Source organism: Pecten maximus, chromosome 9 (genome assembly GCF_902652985.1).
Source record: "Pecten maximus chromosome 9, xPecMax1.1, whole genome shotgun sequence".
In the NCBI taxonomy this organism is placed as follows: domain Eukaryota; kingdom Metazoa; phylum Mollusca; class Bivalvia; order Pectinida; family Pectinidae; genus Pecten; species Pecten maximus.
This window is the reverse complement of record NC_047023.1, coordinates 28387155-28399720: the sequence shown is the minus strand read 5'-3', so window position 1 is coordinate 28399720 and position 12566 is coordinate 28387155. Positions and strand designations below refer to the sequence as shown.

The 12566-nt window shown below is 34.7% G+C and overlaps 2 protein-coding genes across 2 annotated transcripts; one reads left to right on the top strand and one right to left on the bottom strand.

The window, feature by feature from the left end:
* The first annotated feature begins 104 nt into the window (after positions 1 to 104).
* On the top strand, positions 105 to 5985 carry LOC117334611 (leucine-rich repeat-containing protein 61-like). Its single transcript, XM_033894311.1, has 8 exons — positions 105 to 171; positions 433 to 519; positions 2037 to 2183; positions 2370 to 2430; positions 2798 to 2943; positions 3766 to 3834; positions 4071 to 4199; positions 5503 to 5985. The coding sequence occupies exons 1-8, from the start codon at positions 165 to 167 to the stop codon at positions 5586 to 5588; spliced, it is 732 nt and encodes a 243-aa protein (XP_033750202.1). The 5' UTR covers positions 105 to 164; the 3' UTR covers positions 5589 to 5985.
* On the bottom strand, positions 5925 to 12335 carry LOC117334612 (anaphase-promoting complex subunit 11). The gene is made up of 3 exons (XM_033894313.1): positions 12219 to 12335; positions 7635 to 7755; positions 5925 to 6947 (listed from the first exon to the last, which is right to left on the bottom strand). Exons 1-3 carry the CDS (start codon positions 12234 to 12236, stop codon positions 6832 to 6834), a joined length of 255 nt encoding a protein of 84 aa, XP_033750204.1. The 5' UTR covers positions 12237 to 12335; the 3' UTR covers positions 5925 to 6831.
* Positions 12336 to 12566: the final 231 nt, after the last annotated feature.

Here is a 12566-nt window from a genome sequence, read left to right as displayed (position 1 = left end):
CACAAACATATTTCTAAACTAGTAAATATATTTTACTACAAGATGTAAACATACTATTAATTTACATATGTATTATATAAATGTTTTAATAATGTTAGACTAGTGTATCACTGTTGTTTACAATCGCAACCAAAATGGTTGTTGGCTGAAAAAAACAGAACAGAATGGAAGGTTTGCGTGTCATTTTATCACGATTTCATAGAAAACAAGAACGCAACGTACTTTGTTATACACTGTCCTATGAACATTCATTATTTGAAAGTAGAGACGGAATGAAACTGTCACTATTTTTTTGTTTCCAAAGACTTTGTAACATAGCTTATAGGCCTGGCCTGGAATCATAGACTAATATGTCTCTGGTTTGAAACGGCTATCTGAAATGTGTTTTATGTTTCGTTCACATGCATATCTACTAAATGAATTTGTTTTCAGAAGGAAAAGTAACAAAAGCACTACTGAAGACCAGGAGTGGGGAGTTTGAACTAGAGAGTATACATTCCATCAATCTAAGAGAACTAGGTAAATCTATGAGCAGGTTGAAATACACTGTTAATTGATTGTAGTCGGTTATATACAGAGTTATGACCCTTTTTATACCAAACGTTGTCAGGACTATATATAAATTAACTACATGTACCCCTTGTATATATACTTGTCGCAATTCACCGTTCAACTAGAGAGATCTTCTCTTAAGCTTGATCGGTCAATCGTAAGACTACTAGGCCAGAGGTCGCTGGGTTGATTCCTAGTGGAGGCATCGATTTAAATTAAATTAACCATGCGCTCTTTTACATTGACACCCATGTTGGGACTTTTACTTAAAGTTACTTTTGAAAGCATTGCTGTAACCCCTGGAACCTCGAGGACAAGTCGTTCCTGGTGGGGAAGTGTACATATAACCCTTGTTAATACTAGTCACAATATACCACTCAGCTAGAGAGATCTTCTCTAAGGCTCAATCGGTTCAGCAAAAGACAAGTATGGCAGAGGTTCCAGGTTCAATCCCTAGTGGAGGCAGCAATTTAAATTTAAATATCATGTCTGTTACATCTAGTCCTTGGATACATTTAAGCTCATGTACACTAATCAGAGAGAGGGAGAGTCAAATATGTACTCCTTTGTAACTTTTGCAACATAAAATGTCCTACCTGCACTTGGTTTTTCAACTAGTGGCATCTGGCTCTTTAACTGCATGTACATCCTGCTAAATACCATCAAGCTAAAGGGAAATTCGCTCTAGCTTGAGCTACAGGTATGGTAGGTAGCTATCTTCTCCACACTGTCTTTGCCCCCAAAGATGACCCAAACTCTTGGTTATTTGGCTCCAAGGAAGTAAGCCTCTCAATCATATCAAAATATCATGCTACACCATGTAACTTGATGTAAGCAGTATAGATCCCATCAATGCTCCATGTTTCAAGAAAATTGCCACTGTCCAGCTGAGTTACACATATTAAGATGACCTTACACTTTCAATTCACGAAATGTTTCACTATGATTCAATTTGAGATATACTACTGTATGTAACTTAATGGTGGTGATCTCTATAATACCTTCACAATTAAGAACAATTTAGAAAGTGAAATTAAACTTTTATAAGTATATATAAACCAGTATAATTTTTATTTTTCATACATGATTTGATTTATTTCACATTTGTTTAGTCCATTGTTATAATTCTAAAGTCCCTTCCGAATCACGAAGTCCTATGTGTAAAAGGATGTGTACAGCTCTATGATGTAGTTTTATACATTTGTTTTTTATACATACATGTACATTGTACATGTAAACAGTATCTATGACGAAATTAATTAATATATAAAGGTATGTTATTCATTGGCGTGTCTTTTGTACAATCCTTGTACATTTCAACATTTTTTTTTTATATATTTGGTCATAAGATTTATAATTCATTTATATTACAAAGAGTCAAGGAACCAGCAGCATTTGGTGGACATATTCTTTCTCCAGTGGTATTGTAGTTTTATTATTACTACGCACACTTTACCTGTGTTTTTTATTTCCTAAATTTACAGGTATATCTGATCTTGGATGCATAGGAGAGTGCGTCGGATTAGAGCGAGCCAATCTGTCTAGAAATGACATCACAAAGCTTACAAAACTAGCAGGACTCACAAACCTGACCACACTCAATCTCTCTGCTAACAGAATCATATCTCTAGGTAAGTTAAAAATCTAAAATCAGGCTGCAAAAATGCAGCTCTAGGCTATGATTGTAATTATTAATCTTCTGGCATGTATTATGAATATAACGACCAATCATGCATTCAGAGCAGTAAGCCTATTAACAGTAATTATTGCATCTTGTCATTGCTTGACAATGTATTTTTCTTTATTTTCCTGTACAGAAGGATTACAGGCTCTTGATAATTTACAGTCTCTTAACTTAGCTGGGAATCTCATTGGTGGGTGAGTAGAATTTTTAATTGTATTAATTTCACTTTTATATAATTTTTTTAAACTGGTACACTGATAATTTCATCAAAATAGAGCAGACAGCATATTCATTTGCATAAAAATCTTCTGCCTCATAAAAAGTTTTATTATTTACTGTTGGAAGATTAAAGGAAATAATAAAATCTAAATATCGACTTGTAACTGGTGTTCTGTTCTATAATCAAGTTGCCAACTACACTGTAGTTGAGGATTTATATAATATGGTAAATTAAGGTTGACCGAATCAATTTCTCACTTGTAAAAAGAACATTTTGGCTAGTTTATGCATGGTCTGTAAGAAATGTTCTTGTTTTCAGAATATAATATTTCTTTATTTCAGTGTTGAAAACTTCAGGTGTTTACAAGGCCTAGAAAAACTAGAAAATCTAACCGTTAATGATAAAGCACTGTCCAACCCCTTCTGTGTAAATGAAGGATACAAAAAAGATATAGCAAAAATGCTACCAAAGCTGCGAACCATTGATGGTAAGTAAAGTCATTAAATATAATTATTTAACTTAATCCTGTTGAAACATAAGGTATAATTCATTAGCCATCCGTATCTACATGTGCATGCATGTTTCTTTTTAGCTACCTGCTAAATTGACTCCCTAAAACATGTGGATGATCTTCTGACATCCATTTAATTTTCTTGAGAGTTATGATCAAGTACATTGTGTGAATCAGTAGTAATATTATACAATTCCATCAGTATATTATGACCGGATGGGATTTCCTGCAGGTTGTCTTCAACAGCATACTTAGTGAAGTTCGCTTTAGTTCCATGCTGTCACATGGAAACAAACATACCACCGCAGCCTCCTAAATCACATATACTTACACCAACGAAATGCATGCACCTTGCTTACAGGGGAAGGCCATCGTTAAATTCCCTTTGGTGTTGATGGGACGTTAAACAATACAAACCAAACCCCGGAAACCTTTAGTACAGTAGCACTAGACTAGTAAGTCACATGCACCTGGTTTGATACATAGCAGATGTATTAAAAAGAATGACAGATCTATTTAGCATCGTCGTTAATGAGTCATTGTTACTGTTAGATGTAAATATGTATATTTGATGTTTGACATTTATTTTTATATCAGATTCATTGTTCATGTGTGTTGATATAAACAGCGATAGGTGTACAAGGTATGATGAATTGTGCTTCATTGAGACTGAATTTTATCAATATTCTATAATACATGTATTGGAAACAAGAAACTATGCAGATACACATACGGTAGGTATTTTGAAACATAAAACAAGAAAATCTTTGTTCTATAAAGGTATGGTTTCTGTTTCAGGAGAGCGTTTACATGGTCGAGGAAGTGAAGTGTTTGAAATATGCAAGGAGATTGAAGAAGCCCTAGAAAGTAATAATATTATATACATGTACATTTAATCAACAATTATTGAATCTAATAGCAAACATGTTATATAACATTTAGAAAATTTGTCTGAAATTAGAAAGTACAGAATTATAATATAGACAATTTTGTTACAGTGCATATACCTAATGTAATGTTAATTGTTTATGTACATGTATGTACTAGTATGTACGAGTTATCCTCACTTAATGGTTAGATTCTATTATGTTACTTTGTTACAGTGCGGTCCAACACCAGTAGAGATTCTAAAATCATCAAGGCAGAGGAATGGCTTCCAAACGACTTCTGGACATTTTCCTCTAAAAAGTTTGACCAAACAAACTTAGCTGATGCAGATGAGCAATTGAAAGGTGATTTATCACTGTCGTGTTTAAACTAAAACATGAAGGGTAGAATCCCTGTCACTTTAAAGTGATATGATACAATTTTAATGTAGTAAATATAAATTGGTGTCTTCTTATGTTTAATTTAATAACAGTAATTCAATTAACATTACTGTATCTATCCTCAAATAATTCCCCTTCCTAGTACGTGTATATAAGTTTAAAATTAAAGTTTGGGGAGGGCTGACATTTGTGGACCACTTTAATACAGCTTATTACATTTGTACTTAAAAATAAATGGTTATGCAAAAACTAGAACTGTCGCCAGGATGGCTGACTAATACCCCCGCAATCTGCACGAGTCAATGGTGAATTGGAACTCTTAATTAGAGGCTAACTAAGATAACCCAGTAATATATAGTTACCAGTTGCCATAGCAACCATAATTTTGAGAAAAAGAAAGTGGCATGCACATCTACACATGGTCCTCTATATTTGTGTGAAGTTTCATTGAATAGGCCCTTTGGTTTAGGAGGAGTTGTCTGGACAAACTTAAAGTTATGGTTCTTATCGGAAAACCTGTTTATAGTGACCAGTTGCCATAGCAACCATAATTATGAGAAAAAGAAAGTGGCATGTACATCTACACATGGTCCTCTATATTTGTGTGAAGTTTCATTGAAATAGGTCCTTCGGTTTAGGAGGAGTTGTCTGGACAAACTTAAAGTTCTGGTTCTTATCGGAAAACCTGTTTATAGTGACCAGTTGCCATAGCAACCATAATTATGAGAAAAAGAAAGTGGCATGTACATCTACACATGATCATCTATATTTGTGTGAAGTTTCATTGGAATCGGCCCATCAGTTTAGGAGGAGTTGTCCGGCAAAACGTGTCTACAGACAGACGGACGGACAGACAACCTGATTCCAGTATACCCCCCTAACTTCGTTGCGGGGGTATGATAAAGAAGGGAGTTTCTTTCAGGGCAGGGGCTTATCTCCAGCAATGTATATCACCCTATACCAGTTATCTTTACAGAATATATCAATGTTTATAATCAATTCAGATTCAAACCGTTTCCATTTTTAATTGATGAAGGTTAAGTTAATGTGGAAAGAATTAATCATATCTTGAAAGTGACAACAATTAAATAAGTAATTTTGTCAATCAGGTATATATGCATCTTTTAAGGAATTCTCTAGTCACGTAAACAAAACTCCAATCCTTTGGCTTCATTATTCAAACCTTGTACATTATATCTATTTCCAAGTTGACAATGATTGAGTGGTTTCTAACCTTAGTGTATTTACTATGTTTTGGTATTTCCAGGTCTTCTATACTCCTGTCAGCTACTGAGTGACAAAGCTGATGCATCTTTAAATTCCTCGCCTTCCACTCAGTCATCTTCCTCCTAATAAAGGCAGAAATTAAACAACAACATCCATTTTTGAAGAAAAACATTTACATTATCTACTGCATTACCTCAGCAGTATCTTCCTGTTGAAGCTGAATGGTTTTGTACGTTGACAGAGTATAATAAATGAACTAATTGTAAAATACCTGGTAAATGAACCAATGGTAAAATAAATGAACCATTTCAGAAGAATAACACTATTGAATTTGAGACAAATATTACACATGAATTGTATGTGTATGATTGAGAGGGGTTGAAGAACGATGTGAGTATTTTAAGTTACATGTGTGTGTGTGTAATTGTTAGTGTGGAAGGTACAAATTACAAGGTCATAATATTGTTTGCTAGATTATTGTATTACATATGAACACAATTAAAGATATCTATAAATGACAAAACACATCTGTTGTCTTTATACTTAAATTGCAGATTATAATGGTGTCAGTATTGTACACTTTCATCAACATTCATCACAGGTCAAGGACATACAGTTATATACTTTCATCAACATTCATCACAAGTCAAGGACATACAGTTATACACTTTCATCAACATTCATCACAGGTCAAGGACATACAGTTATACACTTTCATTAAAATTCATCATAAGTCAAGGACATACAGTTATAAACTTTCATTAACATTCATCATAAGTCAAGGACATACAGTTATACACTTTCATCAACATTCATCACAGGTCAAGGACATACAGTTATACACTTTCATCAACATTCATCACAGGTCAAGGACATACAGTTATACACTTTCATCAACATCCACCATAACTCAATAATCTTACTACAATTTTACTGTAGTCTGCATATGTCCTTGAGGGAAATTGATTGAGAAAATATCCACAATTGTTCTTTCTAGTATCAAGAGGTCCTTATATATAAGTTCATTCAGTATAATTTCCGTACATGCTGTTTCAGACAGGACATACTTCATTTGAATGGAATAAGTTCTCATCAACATTTTTCACATCACTTTAGCATTAAGAACATAAATACAAACCTACAGAATCTCTATAAGTTTTGTCCCTAGCCTGTCTGATACGAGTAGAACTCCACATCTCATTAACCATATAATACACTAGGTATTCTATTGAGAACAGTTCCTCTACCAGGATGTGCGACACACGCTATCACAAAAGTGGAGTCGCCTGAACCAAGTGTGACACACTATCACAAAAGTGGTGTCACCTGAACCAGGCTTAGTCCTATAAATGCTGTAGATGTGTTTTGGTCATTCTTTGAATTTCCAATCCTGTCGACACATTGGACACAGCTGGTTCACTTGTTGGGAGTTGAGCCACTTAACAATACAGTGGATATGGAAACAATGAGAACACTCGCCCCAGACTGTAAATACAAAAAGACACATAATAATTACCTCAAAAAGGTCATGATCATTCACCATTGAAGAAAAAATATAGGTATAAGGTATAGTGGTCCCATTAATTGCGGACATCCCTTTTCATACATGAACTTGGCTGTTGTTCATTGTTCAATGTTTTATTCACTTTAAGCCTTACAACTCATAAGCATGCTAAAAGATTACATCATATAATTTACAATCCTTAATATATAACACAAATTAACGAAAGATGGACACCATTGATATAATTACTTTACATATACAATAGATCTATCAAAATATATCATATTGAAAATAAATATTAAAATAAGGTTACAGATGTAAGGACATAAAACACCATATGGACAAAAACAAAGGTGTACAGCAAGGAGTATATATACAACTTTTATGTTAATAATATAAGCTGAAATCTGTCTATTATGTAAAATATTGTAGAATTTGAAGTGTGTTATGCTGAAGACTGTCCAATATTTTGACATATATATTGTAATAGGTAGTTTGAAGATACTTAAACATTTACATTACACATACAAAATGTATCCCGGAACAAAACACAAAGGGTAAGTGACAATGGGGAAAAGAATCTCTACCAGTATTGGTATGATACGTTTTCTTCTCCTTATTTGATATCAAAGGTGAAACAAATCTATTTTAAAAGACTGAGGTCTTACCAAGTGGACAATCATCTCCAGGCAGCTTACAGTCGGGACAACAGCCATCGAATGCCATACGACAAATCCCACAGTTATCATCATTTGCAACCCATCGCCATGTTGCCACTGCAGTCCAACTGTAAAACCAACATGTAATGAAGAAAACTTTAATACACTACCATACTATCTTCAAATAACATAAGCCCCCTCACTTGTGTAAAAGTTTGATATTTAAGTTTGGAGAGGGCTTACTATAGTTCTGATGACGGCCTACAGCTAGCCACCTGAAACATGTCATCTCAATATAAAATAAACTCATTCTTAGGTAGGGTCTTTTATAGATACACATATGTGTACCTTATTTTGTATTCCAACCTGAGCTTATGGTGTTGCTCAAATTTGAAGAGCTATATACATGTATGTGCATGTCAGATTTTGGCAATAAATAAATAAATTCATCGATATGAATATTGCCATCCACATTATTTTTTTGATACTGATTAATCCTTTAACTTAATTGTAGTACACTGACAATACTTACCCTAGAATCCAAGGTAGATCATCAGTAGATGTAAATGCAGCACATGGAGAGAAAAAAAGGAAAATAACATTAGTGAAATCTTCTGATGAGGAACACTTTAAGGCTACAATTATGTAAATTTATTTGTGTGTAATTAAATATTGTTCACTTCTAGATCTGCTGTCAGACAATTTTCAAGCCAACCTGGTTCAAGCTGGTACAGTTGGGAGTCAACAAAATTGTAGCAGTATAGAGGTGAACTATTATCATTCTATCTTAAAGACACTCCCCCCTCCCCGCGGTGGCTGATCATGAGTGGTTAAGGTATACCTATAGCTACCATTACCAACAGGACATAACCTCATTAATGACAAATTTAAATTAAATCATTTTTTTTTTGTATGTTTTCATTGTATTGTACACAGCCAACATAGATTGCAGAGTCAGTTGAAATTCATAATTTGTTATTTAGATGTAGGTCAAAGGTCGGGCAAGGTCACTAAGGTCAGCAAATGTAGTACCAATTGTAAGTCATGTCACAGGGCCGGGAATACATGTCAGATAAAAAATCACTATCATATGGTTAATATAATGTTCATGTTTTCAAGCAAATACATATTAACAATTGTCTTCTCTAACTGATGAAACCAATGCATGCATCATTGAAATAAGGTAATTGATTGTGTCCCTTGCATAGGAAGATCTTATCAGTGATTTTTTCATCCCATTTTTACAGGGGCCTGTACCTTTTCAATTGGGAAAATACAGCAGTATTTTTCCCCGATTGGGAAAATTTGCTGTCGGTTTTAAATGCAAAAAATAAATCAATAATAAGTCAATAACACATCCAAATATTTATTCATCTGTTAAACTTTTAACATTCATCTGGCCTAAGGATTCTTAATAGCTATCTAAAGGGCCATTTTCCTTGTTTTTGTCCCTTGAACTTGTCCACCAAAGTCAGTCCAGGTCAGTGGTCATGTTTTTTCAATTTTCTTGAAGGATGTGTCCCAAGTTTTACACCCTTTAATTTGTAACAAATGGCTTACAACTCGAATGTGCACCAAAACAAACAATTCTCAAACAATTCTCAGTACTTGCACATGCAGCCACATGTCACTCTACTGTGATAAAGCCAAGAGAAGGCCGATTCATATTTTGCAGCATTAAATTTTCGTCTATCGACGCTGCTTCTCTTTTTTTCCCCGATAAAGTTAATATGAGACTTTCGTCGCGGGTTACATGTACATTGATTGTTGCTACGGGTAAACATTCCGTCTGGACGGTTGATAAAACAGATTCAATGTTGGATGATGATTCATTGGTTGACGGGTTGTTTTTGAAGAAGTCACTCACTTTCGTAAGGCCTTTCCTATCCTTTTTTGTCAGTCTTTTGACATAATACTTCGAGTTGTGCGGCTCTTGTTTACATGATCTTAAACTTTCAAGCGCTTGTCATAGCATATGTGAGACACGTGTGCAATTAAAACACTCGATCGACACAAACTTTCGCGGCGCGCTCAATTTGAAAAAAATGAGGAAAACGACATCAATTAATTCAGACACGGAAAAACAGAAACCACGGGAATTTGCGATATCGAACGCGACCAACATAGAACGAGAACATCGGCGTTGAAGATTTCTTGTGAAATACATTTTGATCAGCATTTCTTTATACCAATTGATGTGAAGGGATATTTTCTGAATAGGAAAATATGAGCAAGAAATTGGGAAAATACAACAAAATTTCTCTAGGGGAAGGGGCCGAAATTCGGCCCCAAATCGACCCTAAAAAAAACACTGCTTATCCATGGTTTAAATTTTCCAATCTCAATTAGCGTAAATTAAAATGATTAACCAAAGAAAATTTTTGCTTATTTGACACCTGAATTGGTGAATTTAGAGTTTTTGGATTGTGTATGTAAAACATGCCCAGGGGCTGACTAGCGCATGGGAGAAATTCACATGTTGTTCTGACATCTACCATTGTGCTTATTCAGACAGTGGGTAATATGTTTATTATCACACAAGGTCCCTAAAAGGGGATCTGCGGCAATAACTCCAATTACGATTTATACACTAATATATAGGATGCTTTGCATTGGGTAGATATATAATTAGCTATAAGTTATGTTACTTATCAAGATTACAGAGAACAGGGCCAAAAACTTGCAATCTATATACTCTAACAGAATGAATGTGAATGGAGTTGTGCTACCTTACACTAGGGAACTGTATTGGTTGTCAGTATAATGAGATAGGATGCAGTGTTCCGGGGTGTTGTTGGCAGTATATACAATCTACTTCAGATCGAGGTTAGCACAATAAAGTTGGCAACTAGCTATAGGCATGAACAGTTCTGCACTCTATTGTTTTATATATTATGAGGCAAACAGATCTAGATAGACCACAGGTAATTATAATCGCCTCGTACACCAATACATGTATAAGGTTTGTATTGACAGACCTGACAAGTTCATATACCTGTGCACGGACAACACCCCCAAAATTTAAAACACATATATATATACCTGCACCACAGGCACACACAGGAGAGTTTGAGGTAGTCATTTTTTCCATTATACTAGTAAGTCTAGCTGCTGAAATGGTGTTAAACATTATGTCTGCTAGAAATACAAGTTCAATACTTGACAGTTAATTTTGAGCAGTGATTACCCATTCATTAATGTGATAACTAAATACAGCAGCTTGTGCCCAAGTGGGTTAAAAAGAAATGTGTTGACATTGTTGGTAATCAAGCGATATAGACAGGTTGGGGAAATCACCATTTTCAGCTATATAGCCGATTTCATCTACTCTAGCTAAACATAAAGCTACTATATCGATAGCTGGATTCAGCTACTTCAAAACAATTTACAATGTACCTGTTGACGTGTCAAATACACGAAGTTGCACATGTACATGTGCCACAAAATGATCGGATACGCCACATGCACCCTACCAGTACGTATACGTACCCAATCATTTTGCGGCGCACGTGCGACTTTGTGTATTTGACATGTCAACAGGTAAATTGTTTTGAAGTAGCTGAATTCAGCTATTTAAGTTCATAGTGTTCGACATCCTTGTAAGCTTGTGGCTTCTGTTGACGCATCTTCATGGTTGTACACTCATTTGCAGGTTGCGAAAAGGACACGTATACAACTTTTATATATATACATTAGTAGCAAGAAGGTAAAAGTATTAAGGGACGGGGAATCTACTACTGGTGTGGGAAGTCGATTCCATGTATTTACAATCCTATTTTTAAAAGCTTGTCCCCTAATATTAGTGTTGTACCTAATCTTTTTAAGTTTTTTGGAATTCCCTCTAGTATTGAGGTTGTCAAGTGTAGGTATTACTTGTTGATTAGATATGTCCAAATTGTTAATCAACTTATAGGTTTGAACCATGTCTGCTCTTAATCTCCTATATTCAAGTGATGGAAGTCCCAGATGACGCAGGCGTTCTGGATATGATAGATCTTTTAGTGATGGAACTAATTTAGTGGCCCTTCTCTGGATGTTTTCTAGAGACATTTTGTCTTTCTTTAACATAGGAGACCATGTAGTGATATTTGTTTCTAAATAGGGGCGTACTAGTGACTTGTAAAGGTTTAGAAACATTTCTACATTTATACAACTAATTATAAAGGTCTTGAATATTAGGCCCACATTTCTGTTTGCATTTTTGACTACTGTGTTTACTTGCTCACTGAATTTTAAATTTTTGTCTACAAGTACACGAGATCTCTTTCACATGTTACTTGTTCTATTTCATGTCTAACACTTAGTTTAATCAGCTTTATATAGCTGAAAATGGCAGATTTCCCACTGATAGAGTGGGGGTACATAATTTCACACACTTTCGGTATATTTAAATACATTTTCGTCAGGCGTGCGAATTTATGTACAGTGTGAATTTACCCTTGCTCTAATGTTCATGTTCAATGTTGTAAACTGTTACTGTTTGTAACTGTTACCCTCCCAAAATAATTTTAAAAAATTCATGGGTTTGGCTGATCACGGATTCATCCACTCATCCTTATTGAATTACCAAATCGATAGATAGATCTACTCACTCTTTACTTTCACCTTCATCTGCGTGGTGTTTTACACATATAATATATTGGGGTTGTTGCTGGATCACCCACTAATTCCTTCCTTTCTCAATTTGTTTTCCCCACTTTGTGGATAAACTAATTTCTTCTAAAACCGGGAAAGTATTTCCGGATTGGTAAAAAATGTGTAGAACTAAATTGAATATTACAGTTATGAACTCATATAAAGTCAATATTCACACATATGTAGAATTGTTATATAGCAGATACAATTATTTAGTACTCGGTATACAGTACTGCAGTAGTTCTGACAAAAATATAATGATATTTTAATAAATATGGATCCGGATGTTTCCTCCTCGGTTACGTT

Bases quoted from the DNA above. Each gene is read 5' to 3' on its own strand.
- LOC117334611 (XM_033894311.1), top strand. The intron at 2,184-2,369 runs GTAAGTTAAAAA...TTTCCTGTACAG, and splicing joins TAACAGAATCATATCTCTAG to AAGGATTACAGGCTCTTGAT. The intron at 2,944-3,765 runs GTAAGTAAAGTC...TTTCTGTTTCAG, and splicing joins AAAGCTGCGAACCATTGATG to GAGAGCGTTTACATGGTCGA.
- LOC117334612 (XM_033894313.1), bottom strand. The intron at 6,948-7,634 runs GTAAGACCTCAG...TTGTATTTACAG, and splicing joins TGGAGATGATTGTCCACTTG to TCTGGGGCGAGTGTTCTCAT.